A 19,687-nucleotide genomic window follows, 5' to 3' on the forward strand; every position below is an offset into this window, starting at 1 on the left:
GAAGATTCGTTTTTCATAAGGAAGATGACCATAGACACAGCAGGCGCTACAGCTGAAGGCCTCGCATCCAAGCATACTTTTCAAAAAGGTCCAAATTCCACACCTACACCATGGTCAAGACAATAACATAATATTCCCCTTTCAGATTATGATTGAACTTTAATAAAAGAAGATTGGGTTCAAATTTCAACCTAAAGATTTGAAAAGTTAGTCATTAACTGTGGAACTACATTTCAGGATTTAAGTTACTGGCATAAAAGGAAAGAAGACTAATTACATACATAAAAATAGAAGATCACACATGATCTTTATACTTCATAATCATGTGCTGCTTAGATTTGCTCTAGTAAAAGGAGAGATGAATACAAATTTCAGTTTGTAGTTGTGTTGTGAAAATATAGGAAACGGTTTAAGGCATACTGATACTTTTCCGAGGCATTTTAGTTTCACAACAAATAGAAAGAAAGAAGAAAAATGTCCATCAACTCTTTATTCTTTAAACAGGAAGATGGATTCATCTTTTTACTTCATCAGTGATTTCTGAAGACAAATATGATACGAGATGAACAAGCTAATTAATGCGAGCATGACCCTCTTTATTTCAACAGAGCAGCACATTGTATGCACAACTAAAGTCAAAGCAGCCATGAATATTGTGTCATAACCAGGGTTAATTATGCCTTTGCCTACAATACCAGAATCTCTCTGGACTACTATGTTATTAGGGAATGTTTAATTAGACTCTGTCAAACATATATCTACATCTCTTGTCATTAGCTTAGTGAGGATTAATAAAAGGAGAAGATTAAAGCCCACAGGAAGCACCAGCCAAAGAAAACAGGCATCTCTGATCAGGATTGGGGTTATCATCAGGAGACTTAATTTTCTGACATTTGGTGAGGGACCTGATAATGACAAGGCCTTTCTGTTTGCAAGTTAGCACATTATATGCACATCATGTGTTGTTGATAAGGTGAATATTGGAGTGAGGGATTGGCTTTGAGTCAATGAGTCGATGCAATCAACTGGTTTTCCTTAGATAGAAAACTTTGAATCAATCTGACTGTAAGATCTGGTTGAATTGTCTCTGTGCCTTGAGAAGACATTTTTGTGAATTTATGCTATATAAATAAAATGAATCGCATTTCATTGAAAATGCAGAAAGTTAGCAGTAAAAAAACTTTTTAATCCAAGTCATTTGTTTTAAAAAAAATTGGAAAGCAGAATGGTCTGCCTACTGTTGACTTTGTGAAAATTTACTCAAAATACTAAGCTTTAGTTTCAAGAGAATGTTTAGCTGAAGACCATGGAGCTTTTTTCAACACCTCACGCAGTGCCATGTGAACAGATTTTCCTCTTAAATGGGCAAGTGAAGACGGGAAGTTTGAAATAGTTAAAGGGAAGGACATTGTTTGCTCCCTCACAGGCTTCCTTGGAGGAGTAAATAGTATTGGGGGCACGAGAGTGTATACCTCAAAGAGGAACATGGCACCATCATGGGCCCAGACAGGTAGGTTACCATGGGAGTTAAAAAGCATGAGAGCCTGTATGATATAGATCGGCAAGCAAAGCAGAACCAAAAGAGTCATGGACAGAACCAGGACACGGAGCAGATTGGATCGTTTCTCTACATCAGCGTTACTAAAACAGGTCTTTTTAGGCTTAATGCACAGCAAGTCTAAGTAAATCGCCAATAAGAAAAGAAAGGGCAGGATAAACACGGTCACCCCATGGATATAGACAAGGAACTGGGGACGAACAATGGCCTCAGGAACACAAACGCCCCAGTGGCTGCTATGGATCTCTGCGTAGGTGAAATTGTTCATATCTTCCACATAGAACTTTGACAAGAAGCCTCCATATGGAAGGAACTTCGCAATTACCTGACGGTCTTGAAAGTACCTTGGGACTGAGGTAGGACTAGGAGGGGGGGAAGAGGTTGTCCAGTTGCTTTTTAATCCATGGCCTTCAGTGCTGAGACCAGGGAGCTTACTTCTAGAGGAGCTGAGGAAATCTGAGCCTATAAACAATGCAAAGGATGAGAGAACTGAGCCCAACCAGCACAACAGGACCACACACAGAGCTCGCCGACGGGTCACCACTGAAGAGTACCTGCAAGAAAGAAAATGCATTGGCTAAGAGTCATTTCTGAAATTAGCCTCAGTTTGTAATAAAGGTACCTGTGTGTCACAGGTACCACCTACTTGTTCATCATAGCAATTAATTTAGCCACAGAACGTCTAGAGTGGTGCAAAAATTTAAAAAGTATTTTTTTTTTTTTTTTTAAGTTCATTTTTTCTTGAATTGAGGAGGCAAGTGAGACATTCTGCCAATGGAACAAGGTAATTTACATTTAAGATGACAAAAAACAATTACACTTCTTATTTTAAGTGCATACTATCTAATTATCTTATTTTAGGAGTAAAAATACTCATTCCATTGGCAAACCGTCTTATTTACCTACTCAAATTAAGGGTAATTTTAAGAAATGTTTACTCATTTCTAGTTCATTTTTGCGGTGTGTTACTTCTACTGAAGAAAATATTCTACAAATAATTGTTTTGTACATTTTAACGGGTCCAAAATGTGTAACATAATGTTTCGGATATTATGCCAACAGCTACGTGAAAAACATTTGCACCAATAGGAATAACAGGTTGAAGTCACATGAGATGGAGCTCAAGTGTTGCCAGATTCCAGTAGCTCTGTGATAGATCTGAGAAAGGACTTCTTCAAAAATAAGCTAAACAAGGGGGCGCATTGCTCAAGCAAAGGGCCTCAAAAGGCATGCAGAGTTTGCTGCTTTTTCCTGATAGGTTAAATGTTTGGTTTGATCACAATTAGCATTAGCGGACCTGGCAAATGGCTGACAAACAGTAAAGAAGGAGAGCAGGCAAGCATGCGTGAGGGCGCTTTTTACTGGCTGGGAGTACTTCAAGTTGTAGCTATCACTTTTAAATATTTCTATTGGCAACGTGCTCAACTACGTGCTCCGCTGCTTGTCGATGCCAACAAAAAAATATGCAAAATCAGTTAAGAAACTGATTAATTTCAAACCTTCTTCTAAAGCTCTTGTCAGACATCTAAAACATTTAGGCCTTTGTTTGGTGGCTTTTAAACATATTTCCAAAGGAACACAAACTAAATGTTTCATTGACAAATTTTATTCAAGTAATATATCAAAGTACGGGCTTCATTTTTGCTCTCAAAATATATATCAATGTGGACTTAGTTCCAAACTTTGCACATCTAGTGTTCATTTCATCTAATGTGAACAAGTACGTAAATGTAGTCATTTCTTTTTGAATTTAAGAATTTCATCACACCAACATCTCATGCTCCTGGAAAACAATGTATACACTTCTTCCATGAAGGCAAGAGAGTTCTTTAATAAAGCTTAAAGACTGTTGATGGATTTTTGTGGAGGAGAGGCTGTGTTGCAAAGTGCTGAGAGGGGAAGTCCGGTTGGTTGTATTGACTGAGTGTAAACTAACATAATCCAGTATGCTTGCAGGAAGGCTAGGTGGCAAAGGTGTTTACCATGCACAGCTTAGAGTTGATCTGAGGAAACGATATCAATGCTTTTACCTGCTAATGTTTGTCCCCAGAGCAACTCAATGAATTATCTACAGCTGCAGGTTCATGTGCATACTTCACATGATTCGTGATTCAGATTCACCATGGTGAAATATTTTCCACCAGTTTTGGACAGTGGCTTTCACTATAGTTCACTAAAGTCTCAATGCCTTATTAATGTCTTTGTAATCGTTTTCAGATCAATGAACAATGACTTTCCCCCTTAGCTGTTCTTGACTTTATTTATATCATTTAAATCTTATGTGTTTGATGTCTTAATGTTGCCAGGCAGGTTTTATTAAAGGGATTTGTGACTCTACAGGTTTGGCTGGTGAAATTAGCTAGTTTAATTTTTGATCAACAAATAAATAACAAAAGGGGGGGTATAAAAAAAATGCTTCCTTATTTGTAGTCAGACTGTCTTTATTTGAGTGTGCACAGAGATGCAGCGAGAATGTCTGGGAATTCACTACTGGCATGGGGTCTTTTTGCATGGAGTTTATAAATTCTACTCAAGCATGAATGGCTTTTTCTCCAGCTACTCCAGATTTCATCCAGTATCCAAAACCATGGTCCTAATTTCCACTGTACCTCAAAGTTGCCCTTAGATATTAGTGAGTATATGCATGTTTGTTTGTGCATGTGTTGCGCTATGATGGGCTGAAGACCTGGAGCTGCAGACAGGCACTGCCCCCCCAGTCTGTATAAAGACCAGCTCGTGTTGTTCATTGTCTTTTCCCAGTAGTTTATATACAACTAAAATAAATTATGTGTTTGTTATTATCTTTTGCTGGTTACTTGATTTAAATTAAAGGTATTTAAAAAGTCTTTAGTGATATTCCGTCATCATTTCTTTCTAACCTTGACTATTTTTGCACTCATTTTGAACCAAACATTTCCAGTTTTCAGCTGGGTTATTTACCAAGTCATTTAGCTCTGATCAGTCAAGCCATTAACAGATAATAGACTGTACTTACAAACTAGAGTCATTAGATTATGAAATTATTTTTGGTGATTTTTGAGAAAGAACGAAAAAAGAACATCATTTTCTTTCTCCTTAGCAAGGTAAACAAAGCAAAGCAATAATATTATGAATAGATTTTAGCACTAACATGCTAAAACCCAGAAACCTATCAAGTGTAAAAACAGTGGATAATTGTGATTCATTTTTTTTTTATTATTATTATTATTTAAAGGGTTGTTTCCTCTTTTTTAGGATTTGACTTTCAGCTTTTGCAACTCAGAAAGTCCTTAATAACCTTTGATCAATCTCAAAAGTTGTCTGGAAACAAACAGAAATTAAAGAAAGGATGTATTTTGGAGATTTCGGACAGTTTTCAACATAATAAAGTTTATATGATGACATTTGTTTATTTAGCAAAGATAATGGGGATTGTAGCTATATTTCAGATTTTTCTCTTAGACATTAGTTTAATGTTTCTAATGTAGTAGTAATTTTGAAGAGACTTGTGGTTCTTCCTATAGTACCTCACAGCTAAGAAGCACCATAACACCACAAAAAAAGTCAACTTATCGTTTCTTCCTGAATATTTTTATATTACACAACACTTTTCACGCTTAAATAGAGATACAGATTTTTTAATATGTACACCCACCTGTCTGCTAAATGATGCTGTAGATAGGCGTCCAGTGTGAGCAGAATTAACAGGAACATGGTGAACTGCCTGATCAGTAAAGGGCAACAGAGTAGTGCCATGCATGTGTAGAGACACTGGGATGTTTGAAGGTTTAGCAACAGAGTCACGGGCACTCCTATGGCACCACCCACGGCCCCCACACAGCCCAGACACAGCCGGAGGCAGGATGAAACACTCCCAGGTTGGATGCCTGCACCCTGAGCTCCTTGCTGGACATCAGTTACAGCTCTGCTGCTGCTGACCGCCATGCACAACCTCACACTGACCACAATCACAAATAAAGATAGAGTGCACTGGCAAAGGGAGTATAGCCAAATGAACTCCATGTCTGAGGGAAAATAAAGAGAGAAGAAAGTTATCCTCCAGTTAAAAAAAAAAGCTTTAAAACATTCCAGGTTTTAGAACAAATGTGTATCCATCAGTGCTTATGCAAATGCAGATTTGTTTACTCCTAAAATAGCTGCTGGCAGGACCCTAAGTTCCCACAGAGGTCTTCCACAAGCTACATCTTCTGTCCTGCAGATTGATAGCAGTCTGAACCTATGCTTCCTACTAGCATAGGTTGTTAAAATAATGGTCAAACAGATAGAACATCAAAGGAGAGGAGAAATATAAATGGGAGAGGAGTGACAAAGAGTTGAGGGAATATTGAGGATAAGCACAGAGAGTGCATGTGCAGAATACCTAAAACATCTGGCAGGGCTGAAAGAGAAAGTACTGAAAAACTGAGAATGTGATGTAAGTTTGTGCTCCCAGCGCAAAGAGAGAAGATTTTTTTGATAGATATTGGAGAGCTGGAAACGGGCCCAGGGAGTGAAAAGGTCAGGCTGGACCTCACTTGACAGAGGTTTTCCACTGAGGATGTGAGCATCATGCAAACACGCAACAACAAGCACCAAAGCTGGGTGACGGCCGACCGTTTCTTTTGTCTTTTTTTTAACTCTCTGCTGACCTTGTTTTATTTATCCTCTCTGTATTTTACATAGACACAAATAGCCTCAATCATTTAGCAAGAGTATTCATTCAACAGAACTTCTAACTGTGGAGAGTGCTGTACAAAATCTTCACTTTCTCTCACATTTTGTGAAATCATGTTTGCACAACCTTTAAATGATCAATGTGATTAAATGACACTGACCAACACATTTTTAAATATTTGTAGTTAAATTGTTTTATTTCAAAGCTAAAGGCAAATCAAAGTTTTATTTATACTCTAATTGCATGTGTTGTACATAAATGACCCTTGACTGCTTTTTGTAGAGATGTGTAAACACTGTTCCTTGTTTACTTGATTGTCTACATATTTGCCAAAAAGTTCTGTCATTCGAAAAAAATAAAAATAAGAAAAATAAAAAATCGCCCTAAAGGTTTTGAAAATAGCTTAAAGTTAAGGTCTGTAGACTAAATTCCTTAACTTAATTTGATACCAAAGATGTAACCGCTCACCTCAGGGCTCACCTTGGTGGATGAGAAACCTAACACTAAGGTAAGTGGATTTACTTCTTTAATGAATTTCCATTGGGACTGACTTTTAGTATATATTTCTCATATTGACTGTATAAATGGTGTAGCCTTGTGTATGCAAACAAGTACTCTAGCAAATTTTTAGTTATCTGGCTAAAAGCATTGTGAAACCTAGGATAGTATCAGACAGGTCAGGAAAAAGGTTTTTACAACCAGAGCTACAGTTGAAGTCAAAGTACAGGCCTTAATCAAATTCAGAATCTGTATCAACTTGACAGATGATATTCAGTTAAGCCCTACATTTGAAATTTTGTGTCATGTATCCTTTTGATTATATTGCACAAATCAAACGTGGAGGATCCAGGTGCATATAAAGTAAAAAATCTCTTTAGTTTTTTTTCATCCTTTTCACTTAACAAGGTAATTTGCCCAAAGTCTTCGTTGTTGAGTGTGGAAATTCCTTCAAACCTTTCAGTGTCTCCAAGATTTTTATTTTCTGGACCTGGACCTAAGTCTTTTTAAACCAAAAAGACGCAAATACTTTTGAGGACCTATTAGTCACTTCCAGCATTCGAAATGATTGGCAGCAACTTTTACTGCATTTTTTTTGGTCAAACAATCATTTCCCAAAAAGGAAAGTAGAAGAATATTGAAACAGCAGATTTACTCCCTCAGCATGCAACCTGTCAGTTCAATGTATTTAGTTTGACCTTTTCGAACCAATTGCAGTTAGTCGTCACTTCAATAATAATCATGGCTGGCAGGAATAACTCCTATAACACTTTATAATCATTTTATACAGTCATCCCCTGTCTCGCCATCTGGAGGGCTTGGGCAGACTTGATTTACTGAAATAATTAAATGGCTTTAATCCACCTTGTTTGAATTTTCAACTCAAATTGTTAAATGGACTTTAAGGGTGTAATTTATCAGTATATATATTTAAAGTCAGTCATATGGTCCCACTTTTTACTAATGAGTAAGAAAGATTAAAAAAAAGGGTTACCAAGATGTTTGTATGATTTTAGGAAAGAAAATTAGAAATAAAGAGTAAAATTACCTTTTTAAGTCCCTTTGATGAGGCAGATACAGTACTTAAATCTCTTTTCTGACTTTCTTAAGTCTTAACTCTTTTTTATTCCCTTTTTTAGAATATCTTTCTCTTCCTCCCAGCTCTGCTGCCTAACTCCTCACTGACAGAATGAACCTGATTTATAAACCTCATGCTTATCAACCTGCCTTCTATCTCTCTTGTCTCTGCAAACATATCAATTGTGTCAATGTTGGAGCACTGCTGCCCTTTCCATCTAAGATGTGCAAAGGGCAACATCACCTCTGCCATCCAGAGAGCTATGCAAATAAAGGAGCACAGGCACACACTGAAATAAGGTGAAGCAAAGAGTAACCTTTCTCTGTATTTTTTTTTTTACTTTCCCAGAGATGTTCAATTTGTGCGGAAAAATGAAGATAAAAACTATTAATCAATGTGATTTTTGCAAGGTCAAATAACTGAAGACAAATATAACAGAACAATGTATTTAAGGTTGAATTATATTATCTAAAAGGTTTCAAAATCCACCTTAATCAAAAAAATCTTCATTATTAATGGAGATATGCTATACAGTTCTATTCTGGGATTCCTACCATATTAAAGACTATTAAAGTACTTTTTACATAGTATAATCCAGCTCACAGTATTTGTTATAGATATCACTATTATGGTTTATGACTAGGTTGTAAGTCAAAATTCAGAAGGAAACAAAAGCAGGACATAGAGAATATAAAAGGACTTCTAGAAAATATATCAAAGAAAAATGTTTTTAAAATAAATTTATAATGGCAGCAATAATGAACATGTGGGTTATTAAAAGAAAAAAAAAGTAATGGTTCAATTAAGAGGTTCTATTAGACTCATGGGAACAATGCTCCATAACATGATGAACATGTGTTTGAGAACAAAATTGATGATCTGGACTTGACACCTGTTAATGTAAATCTACCCCTGCATCCATTCTCAAATATTTTTCATGAAATTTTGGCCAGGGGAAAATCCAGGATGGTACTAAAGAGGAACTTCATTCTTCTAAAGATTTATACTTCAGTTATATGTGACAAACTCTGGAAATGCCCATTGATATTCTGAGAGACAATGACCTTTCGTCCAGAAAGATGGCCATTCCAACTGCTAGACAGCCCCAGTGTGATGCTGCATCTTTAGCTCTTGGTTTCAAACTACCTGCCAGACAGTGTTTAATACTGTAGCTGCTTTTGAGACTATATTAACAAAATCTAAATGTTAGCCATGACTAAATGACTTGTGCTGTATGACAGAGGGCCATAGAGCTGAACACAAATTGGAAAAACGACAAACTGGAGGTTTCCTTTCAGATAATGAAGAGGAGCTGGCAGCACTGTAGGAAGACTGTAAAGGGCTCAAAAAGAAAAAAAGAAACTTCACAGGCATTATTGCTTTAAACTGTCACAAACCTCTGGTGCTTTTTAAAACTATTGATTTTATGCTAAAGTCCCAAATATCTCGGGGTGAGTCTACTCCTTCAGTTTTTAAAGCTTTATGTATTTTTATTAGAAGAGAGGTTACTTAAGTTGCTTTTACTGGGCCTCTGATCACACCCCTTTATCATGACCCATCAGTCTCCTTGCCCTCCTATTGTTCACAGCTTCTGACCGTCCTTTCTGCAGAAGTCTGTTGGTAATGTAAAGCTCTCAGGTTCTCCCAACGCCAACAATTCTACCAAACTGTTCAAGCAGCTGACACCAACAGTAGCGTCTTCTGTCCTGCAGATTGACAGCAGTCTGAATTCAGGAGCGGTCCCAGCTCTGCTTAAGCTTTTCTTAGAAACCCTGGTATGGATGAAGCAGTTATTAATCGTTTTAGACAAATTTAAAATCTTTGCTCATTACAGGCATGGGCCTAAATAAAGCCCACGCTTTATTTAGGGAGTTTTTTTTTAAAAGACTGAAGTGCTGGATCAAAAAAGGAAACATTTTCTATCAATATCTGGAGTTCTGGCTGGGAATCCGAGGGACAGCACTAGGGTGTTTCAGGTCCTGCCTGAGTGATCAAACATTTTGCATCCGCAAGGGAAATTCTGTGACAATGAAATACAAAACCTTGTTATTTCTCTGTTCCAATTCCCCAGTCTCAAGACTTTGAGCAGCACAATATCTGAGAATTGTCATTTATTAAATTGAACACCAAGCATAATCCACACTTAACTTGCAGTAATCAACTAAATAAAAATACAAATTTAAAGCCAACCACATATGCACAGTCTAACAAAAGAAATATAACCACAAATATCCCATGAATGATGCACAAGCTAGTGTCCTGAGGGGGACACCAATGCTCTCGGAGGCGCCCGGCCTGCATTAAAAAAAGATGTATTTGATTGCGGTGTTAACCTAGCTAATGTTTACCGCCCACCAAAAAAAAAAGAATAAATAGAAGGAAAAAAAAGGAAAAAGAAAGAAGGCTTTGCAGTGGTAGCAGATTCAGAATCACTTAAACAAAACGTACCCATATCTTATCCAACATATGCCAGCATATTTACCAGGTTTTCCGTACGTCAGGCATATACTGTCCCCAATGGCAAGGTGTGACAGGCCCTTTGGTGAGAAACCTGGTGAGAAAGAGGCTGAGTGGTTCCAGTATTTGCAAAACTATCAGAAATGGGGTTGCTAATGTGAACTGAATTCTTACTTGAATAATTTTTCTTGTGTATGTTAAGTGTAGACCAGTGTTCAAGGTGATCAAGAAATGTAATCTTCAAGGACTTTAACACAAAAATAGACAGCAGCCACAATCTTTAGCAAGCAGTCCTCTTGCACACAGTTTTCAAAAAGAACCTTCTTAATGAATTTTAAGTTTCAGTCTGAATCTAGAACTATGCCACATTAGTAAAAAGTAATAAATATACACTTGCAATATGACTATATAAACAACCTTTTTTTGTGTGGAAAACAAAAGGACATATAATTTAAAATTCCATCTATATATCAACTAAGAAAAAAAGGCTGAAGCTGCTGCAGATCTTTATTTATACAATAGTAATGTTCATATTTCATTTCAATTTAATGGAAATGACTTTCCTTGAACTGCAGAACTGAACCTTTATTCCCCAAAGCTGAGATATGTGTATAGATTATTCTGCTAACAGCTCCATGCTCCAGGCAGGGGCAGGCTGACCTGAATCCACAGGCTGCCTTAAAAAAAACAACACATATCTTTCATAAAGCTGAGGCACAGAAACATAGGTAAAAAATAGATTTTTATTCCAAAACACTATGCATTGGAAGGATGCTTATGAAAAATTATAACAGAAATTTAAATGTGATAAAAATAATTACAATAATTGTTCTTGTTTGCTTTTATTTTATGCCATGTATCAACACAATATGCGTAATCTAAATAAATAATCCCTCTTTGATGGTTTTTTTCATGCCCTTAAACTTGGTTGGTAACAGATTATATGTAATTGCCTTATAAAATCAAAGATTATATCTAAATGAAGTAAATTCTAAAGACACTAATGAAATGTCAAACTAATTTGATAGGATAATATGTCATCTTGCTTGCTTGTATCAGTACTTCATATTTGTGTTTTTGCTTTAACATTTGCCAACATTCACATAAAAAATGTAAAACATTGTTGTGTAATGTATTATTTTTTTGTGTGTGAAATGTAACAATATCCAGAATCAAAAAAGTACATTATTTTGTTTGCCATTTTATGTTTCCTAACTCTGTATTTGAGTACAAGTGGGTTTGTTTAGGAGTTTTATAATTCTTTCAAGCAAGCAACTTTTTAAAAGTTTGATTTTGAAGTGAAGAACTGTCTTTTTAATCCTTTAAAAATAACACATGTGCAAATAAACAGAAATAGAGAAAATGTGAGATATTTAATATACCCTACTCTTGAATAACCACAAATATTCACGTGCCTTGTTTAACTTACAAACATTTATAGAGAGGCAAAATGAACATTTCATTTGACATAAATGTAGTCATTCCGAAAGGGACCAAACTTTCAAGGTTTAACTTTGCTACCTTTGTACATCTAGAGACAAAATCTTTATCCCATCTTTTGGAAAAATAGCTCAAATTCACTTAGAATGATTGAATAATAGTAAATGTCAAGTATTGCTATATATTCTCCATTGAATACAATTCTGGACTTGCACTGGGCAATACTAGTAGCCCACCGGTATGTTAATTTACTTTCAAGTAGTGACCCCATCCATCTTCTTAAACTCTGAGAGCTTCCTGTCCTGCTACTAGAAAACATTCCAATGGAATAATTCTCTCACAATCACATTTTACTGAGGTACATTTGAGGTAATTAGGTTAGATTCTATGGCATAGGCACACTGAACTCTGATTAGGGCAATTTGATAAAAATGGACTGAATTAAAATCCATTCTAGGCAAGGGAAATAATTATGTTTCTTGCTCTGTACTTGAAATTTATGTTTTTATTTTTGCCTTTTACCATACCTTAAATTGTATTTTCATTATTACTTGGTTTTAATTCCCAGACACTGCTGCTGTTCTAAAATTGTTCTTGTGATTTTTGGGTTAAATGTTGTCTTTAAGCTAATATTCTTTTGGTCAATCACATTTAAATTAATTTAAGTAGGCTATATATTATTATTTTACTGTTGTTGTTTTTTTATAACTATTATTGTTAATTACAGTAATTATTATTTGGAATTCTAGTTGATTTAGTAACTTTTTTATTTCATCTTCTCAACATAACCATCCTGTGTCGTTAAAAACGAAGCATTAAGTTCTCGCGAGAAATTAAGAGATTTGTCCGTTTTAACACGGGTTGGAAACCCCGTACCTTCCTCTTCCCTCCGCTGTCCACAAGCAAGGTAAAGCGCTATATTTCTCTTATGCACGTTTATGATATGTATAAATAGTTAAGATGCTGCTTATATCCTCTCGGATTCATTCTACTAGACCATAATGTACATATGACCAACATCTTCAACTTTGCGACATAAGAATTGATATTGATCTTCGCTTTTTTAAAATATTTTAGTGATAACTTGGGAGCTACGACTGCCCCATGCTGGCTTATCTGGCCTGCTAGCGTGGTTAGCTGTTCTTTACTATATCAATTAGTGTCACTACCACCTATTTGGGGACATTTAGTTGGGATTATTGCTTGTCTAAAGAAACGTTTAAAGCTTTGCTGCAAGCGTTTCAATCTATTTGTGGGTGTCTTAAAATGTTAGTTTATCGCTAACGCGTGACACCTAAGCTAACATGCCGGCTATAGCTGTTAGCTCCCCAGGCGCTATAGTGCTACAGAATGTCTGTACTTTCTAGGATTTGAAAGTAACGTTAATTGTGGAAATTTTCATTTTTCTCTAAAGTTGCTCGTACCTGTGACTAATGATAAACTGGTACCTGCTTTTGATTGCTTAAGATGCTATTGCATTGATTTCGGAGCAAGCAACATGAGATACAATTATAATTTGCACTTAGGTTTTAATTGAGGCAGTGGTGATTACCCTGCTTTTAAACATTTGTTTTATATTTCCTCTACTAATTAGTTTTGTTCGTAACGTTGGTATCATTTCTCCACTTTTTTGTTGCATTCTCCCCATTATCTTTAGCTTGGATCCGTTTATTTATGGGGCACCTTCATATTGTTTTAACCTATATTCATAGTTGTTTAATTGGTAATTTCAAGAGGAATGGTTGTTAAATCTTTGAATTACAAATATCATTTAGTAATCCCCTGTTTAATGTACTTATACTTAATATAGTCTGTTTTCTCTCATAGATGCCTGGTGTTACAGTGAAAGACGTTAACCAGCAGGAGTTCGTCCGTGCCCTTGCGGCCTTCCTGAAGAAGTCAGTATTTTTCTGCTAATTTTGAGCTTTATCTTTTGTTACTGAATTAAATTAATCAATTTCTATGACTAGTGTTTATAAATTCTGCTTGAAAATATCCTTGTTATCATACATCGGTTGTGTTAGTTTAACACCCATGACAATATGTTTTGGTGAATTGGCTTGAGTGTTGTTGCCAAAAACTAAAAAATGTTACTCCCATAACTTGTTTAGGAATTTGAGTAATGGATTGAGTGCTGATATTTTCTCCTTCTTCCAGGTCAGGAAAGCTGAAGGTCCCTGACTGGGTTGACCTTGTCAAGCTGGGTAAGCACAAGGAGCTTGCTCCCAGTGATGAGAACTGGTTCTACATCAGAGCTGGTAAGTGTTGTGGGTTTTTTTTTCCTTTAAACTGTCTCCTAGGATGATATGTTATGTTTGCATGTTATTTTTTGTGCTAAATCTTGATGGTTGCTCCATTATTTGAGAAAGTGAAAGGTATACCTAACTAAATATTTTTTCTCTTCCTCTGCAGCATCTACAGTTCGCCATCTGTATCTCCGAGGTGGTGCTGGTGTCGGCTCCATGACCAAGATCTATGGTGGCCGCAAGAGGAATGGCGTGTGCCCTGCCCACTACAGTGTAGGATCAAAAAATGTGGCTCGCAAGGTGCTGCAGGCTCTGGAGCTTCTCAAGATGATTGAGAAGGATCCCAATGGGTAAGTGGTGCTAGGCAGCATCTTAATTGTGGATCTCTACTTCATCTTGATCGTATCTGTTTTTTTCCCCTCTTAATCCAATATTGTTTGAGTATAAACACAAGTTTACGTGATCACCGTCATGGTTTGCATTTTCATTTATTTTTTGATTGCTGGTAATGCATACTTGTATTTGAAGAACTTGTCTTAACTTTCCTATATAAAGAGTACCATTCAGCTTTTTCTTGGATTCTGGTTGAAATTTTTAGATGCAGTTTTCAATTGATTGCACTTAATATACTACATGTTTCTGAGGCAAGTTCTCAAAAGTGCTGCAGGATTTCTTTGAAATCTGACTCTGTTGACCTAAAACGTAACCTTTTAAGTGGCATTTGATAGGGCTGGAACAATTAATCGTGAAATAAGTGATTCAGCTAATTTAGTAATATTATACTATAATATTGAGCTGCAATATAAAGTTTCTAACTCATTGCTAATTCTGACGTTTGAATTGAAAAAGCTTCCAGGGTGGGGAAGCGAAACATCTTCCGATTTGGAAACCAATTCCAGTGGATTGTTTAACTTTATTGGAATGACTATGACCTGAATGACTGCGATCATTACCAGCAAACCTTGAAATTAAGTTGAATAAAAAAAAACAGACACATATTTTATGCAGTTGGGAAGGGGGAATCTGCTGCTCTGGTTTGCCTTAGAAGTATTGATCAGTCTCTATAGAGGCCAGTGTTACTACCTCGTGTTAAGTGCAATCTTTCGAGCTATCTTTGTATTTCAAACTTAGTCATAGGATTAATAGTTCAGATTAAAGCATGCTAAGTAGTGGTGGAAACATTCTCTGCATTAATGCTGACAATTTCTTCTTTTTACAATAATTTTTTTATTTTTTCCATACTAGCACACGAGAAACCTTAAGTTATCTATTTACCTCAAATTTTCCTTTTGGGTAATTTAAGATTTTCGTTATGCCAATTCCCATCATTAGTCATGGTGCAAATTGTTTACAGTTGCACCCAAATCTTCTTTACCACACATGGTAATGGAGGGATTATCTTCCCTGTACAGTTGGCTTGAAATATGTCTTATTTTGACCGCATGGTTCCAAAAATATTTAAACTCCCAATAAATGGAATTGGTTGTATTCGAAAAAGTTTACACCGTACCTGTTTTAAAACAATATGGTTGTAATTCGTTTTTTGACTCAAGTAATGAAAATTGGGTTGTTGGATTTCAAAAAACAAAGTCTGCAAAAAACGACTTCCTTTTTCTAGCGGTCAGAGCTTTTGTAAATCTTAGAAGTACTAAAGTATGGGGGAATTATAAACTGTTGCTCTTCAGATGTTTGGCATTAGTCCTTGTGGATCCAGGGAATGAGCGTTTATCAAAACCTCGGGTGCTTCTCATACACTCTACCATCCAGACAAAACTGAGTTTGAGCGTATACCGTAAATCTCTTTGTGGGTTAGAGGTCCCATCCAAATGAAGCAGCTGCAAAACGGACTACATTTGAAACCATCTCCATCATGATATCCTTGCATGCATGATCTTCTTCAGTTTTCTTGCATGCGAGCAAACACAGCTCTTAGTACCCTTAAAATGCATACACTGTAACAAACCACTCTGTGTCAGGTCCGTTTTAGACTCTACATAAATATTAGGTGCAATTGAATTGTGTGTTATACACTAATCTGTCAGTTAGTCCAATCAAAGGCCTTTTTCCCCTCTTCTGCAATTGTCTACCTCTAATATCTCCCTTCATCCTAACTTTCTGTGCCAGTGCTTAAAATGCCTGATACATCTTTTGTTGGCTTCTGGCAGTTTCATCTTTATACTTTTCTTTAGTTGATACCTTATTCCACTTTATGTTGGTGTAGCCTTACTTGGAGCAGTTTAAGATGAGCCCATTGCTGTTTCAATATGAATGGATTCCAGTGTTGCAAGGAAAATTAATTAAATAAATAAATGAATCGAGAAGCAAGTTTGGTGTACGAGTGACCTGCAGTCTTGACCTCAACAGGAGAGAATTTAAGTTCTGTTTCTGGTGGAATAGAATAATCAAAATCCCTTAAGTGCAAACCTAAATTTTATAGAAAGGTTTTCCACAGTGATTGATGCTGTTGTAGCTATAAATGATGGGTCGACTATATTGACCTCCAAAGACTGGTAGGATGTTGCTCAAATTTGTGTGAGAAGGAATACAAGAATATACTGAGACTTGAATTTAATCATTACATATTTGTTTGGGTTTGTGTTGTCATAACTCCTGTTGGAGTCTAAGTGAATTGGATTTCTTGTTTTTTTTTTTTTTGTTTTTTTTTTCAGGTCTGGGTGCCTGTAAGCTGTATATATTAACTAGCTTTCCTATTTTAAACTGACTAAAAATAAGTTCCCTTTGCATTTACTTATAAAGTATGCTGGTTTTTTTTTTTTTCTTCATTTTCTAAAATTCTTATATTTTTAAGAAGGGAGGGTTTTAATTGTAACTTTAAATTTGAGCCTGCAAATAGGAACATAGATTAGATGGGAGAAATATGGGATGCTTTTTGGTTTGACTGGCTCCCATCTCATTCTGACTGTAAACATTCTTGATAAATGGTGAATAAATAATGCTACTTTCTTCTGAAAATCAAGCTAGCAATGTTGGTGCAATTACTCTGTAAAGATGGTAATATTTTTGATTAAGCTTGAAGTATAATTGTAACTCCTCTACTAAGGATTTAAGTTTTCAGTGATTACAACTTGTATTGATGTGAAATGTTTAATCAGTTAAATTTTGTCTGTTTATTGTAAAATAAAAAGAATATTTTTTTATTTTTTTTTCCAGTGGCCGAAGGCTGACCTCCCAGGGAACAAGAGACCTAGACAGAATTGCTGGCCAGGTGAGTGTTTTGTGAAATTAAATGTTTTAAACCAAAAGACAAGCCAGAAGCGTTCCTCATAATTTCTATTAAATTACTTTTACACGTGAAGCAACTCATTGCCTAAGCAATTAGCGTTATCCCCACCTGATTTTTGAGCTTGGTTGAGTTATGTGATGAACTGAGTCATTAAGCTCTTAAAAATCATCCCAGGTTTTATTTGGCTTCGATGCAGTACATTGTCAGCTGCAAGAAGTCTCCATCCCCCCATGTCACTTTCAGATGCAAAGCTTTTCTGGAGGCACTTGTCCTGAGGCAGAGTTTCCTCTGCCAGCTGAAAATCCTACACCATGTTATTAGAATCATTGCCCTTCGTTTTAAAAACAGAAACTCACAGTTGGGCCTTGTCAAAAATGAACAGAGGCAGCAATGTTTTGACAAGCCAAGGGTAAAAAGGGGTAAACATGAGGAGGGAATTTCATGCATGGAGAGTTTAGCGTATGGCACCAGTTGTCTCCTTGTTTACCCATACTAATGAGCAGCATGTAGATGAGCAGACCTGAGCCCGGCCCGCCTTTCTACCCGCAGCTCTAAACTTGGCAAGATGTTGTAACGAGTAAAGTTGAATAACTCATTATTGGTTCCTACTGGCTTATTGCCTCAGAACAACTCTTTTGTCCTTCGTTTTAGTATTAATGGTTATATTGGCCACAACCGTGATGGAACAAGCTTTCCAAGATTTGTTCCTCCTAAATCCTTGTGAATTGATTGTAAGTCACTCCCATGTGTTTCAAGCTCTGTTTGAAACACTATTGCAGAAACTGAAATGGGTGGAAATTAGAAATAAAAGATGAACAAATGGGAGATGAAGCAGATGGGAAGTTTGATTGGATTGTAGTTTGAGAAGATTAAATGATGGCCATTTGTAGCAACCATACGCCGCACTTCCCCAAACTCATCCATTCTACTGAAAAGCTGTAAAAGACAACAAAGTTAATTTATTTAATAGCCCCATTTATTCTTATATACTAATGTATTGTCTTCTTCTCCACAGGTTGCAGCTGCAAACAAGAAATCTGTTTAATAAACCTGTTTTTGGATAAAGGCAAAATTGGTCTGCATTTGTTTTTTGTTTGAGAGCATATGAGAAAATTTTGAATCTCCTGAGTCTGCTCTAAAGCTTTTTTTTTTCTTTTGTCAACAATTAACCTTGATGTTCAAATCTGATTGGGGTGCTAATGGAAATATTTAAGGAAACAGGAAACTTATTATTGAAACCAAAGAAGTGATGGAAGGATTAGTAACAGGTCCAATTCTGAGTTGGGATAGCCAGGAGTGATATCTGGCATCATCTTTGATAAATCTATGCTCCATTATTGCCATTTTGTTCTTTCATTGCAGTTTCCCCACCCTTTAGATATGTCATCCCACAATGGACAAATGTTTTAGACAAAATAATGGCAGATTATCAGATATTCAGTGGCTGCATGCTTGGTTTATAAGTCAGACATATAGGGGACCACACTGCCACCTAGAGGCCAAATTATCTAACTTGTTTAATAGAGGAACAAAGAAACTAAATGTAGAAACTTGTATTTTACAAATGTTTTGTGGTTATTTAGTAAATCTTTTAAAACATTAAGTTCAAACTAGATTGGAAAATTCCTGTAGCATTAAGGGGATTCTACTTTCTTTAAACTTGGTGTTCTTGCTCAGTTATTGTCATTATGGGTTCGTTTTAGAAGGCTGTCTGTACTGCTATTTGAAGCTTCAGTCTGTGAGCCGGAGTCTCAATTAAGATGAGTGTCTAAAATCCTGCAGAGGGTGCCAAAGCCTGCAGAATATGAATCATCTTGGCCTGAGATTCATCCATTTGTTCCAAATGTAAAGCTGTTCCTCTTAAGCCTCCAGTCTCCCCACTGGTGGAAATGAAATTGAGAGCTTTTTAGATTGGCTCATTATGACCTAAAGCCCCTCCAACAACCTTAGGTGTTGGGAGAATCGAAAAATACGCATCTAAGAAAAGGCAGAATCCTTTTTCAAATATGAATGTAGTTAAAAATTAAGGATTCTCTTTATTTTTGATGACCTTTGCTTGTAAAATTGAATTAAAACTAAAATGTATCAACACTACTTTCGCCACTCATACGTGAGCCTATATTTAACACGTGTTTTATAGCAAAGGCATTCAAATAATGGTTGGTTCTTAATTTTTTCATGAAATGCATAAACAAGATTTGCATGTAGGGGATTGGTGAGGAGCATTTAGTCCATCTGCATTGTCTGATTCACATTTCCCCCCTGATGATACTCTATAGGATTTAGGTCGGTTAATTAACCAATCAGGTTCAGTTAACGGTCATTTGAGCAGGTATTGGTACGTTGGGCTGTGAATGGCTACCACTGGAAAATGAAATCGCCTTCATAACATTGGTCTGTAGAGGGAAGCAAAAAGTGCTCCTAAAAATTTCTAACTGCTTCACTGAGCTTTAAGGGGGTGAGGATCTTTCCGGCTATGGAGACAAATCCTAAGTAGACCTTGAGTAACTTT

General features: G+C 36.3%; 2 protein-coding genes across 2 annotated transcripts; one reads left to right on the forward strand and one right to left on the reverse strand.

The window, feature by feature from the left end:
* Window positions 1–1,099: 1,099 nt before the first annotated feature.
* Window positions 1,100–7,856, reverse strand: LOC119797861. Its single transcript, XM_038307095.1, has 3 exons — window positions 7,759–7,856; window positions 5,193–5,562; window positions 1,100–2,112 (listed from the first exon to the last, which is right to left on the reverse strand). Exons 2-3 carry the CDS (start codon window positions 5,558–5,560, stop codon window positions 1,269–1,271), a joined length of 1,212 nt encoding a protein of 403 aa, XP_038163023.1. The 5' UTR covers window positions 5,561–5,562; window positions 7,759–7,856; the 3' UTR covers window positions 1,100–1,268.
* A 4,654-nt stretch (window positions 7,857–12,510) lies between these two features.
* Window positions 12,511–18,247, forward strand: rps19 (ribosomal protein S19). Its single transcript, XM_038307164.1, has 6 exons — window positions 12,511–12,592; window positions 13,513–13,583; window positions 13,843–13,943; window positions 14,098–14,281; window positions 17,103–17,157; window positions 18,191–18,247. The coding sequence occupies exons 2-6, from the start codon at window positions 13,513–13,515 to the stop codon at window positions 18,218–18,220; spliced, it is 441 nt and encodes a 146-aa protein (XP_038163092.1). The 5' UTR covers window positions 12,511–12,592; the 3' UTR covers window positions 18,221–18,247.
* The last annotated feature ends 1,440 nt before the right edge of the window (window positions 18,248–19,687 follow it).

The sequence above is a fragment of the Cyprinodon tularosa genome, unplaced genomic scaffold, assembly GCF_016077235.1.
Source record: "Cyprinodon tularosa strain WSP-4 unplaced genomic scaffold, ASM1607723v1 ctg60, whole genome shotgun sequence".
Classification (NCBI taxonomy): Eukaryota; Metazoa; Chordata; class Actinopteri; order Cyprinodontiformes; family Cyprinodontidae; genus Cyprinodon; species Cyprinodon tularosa.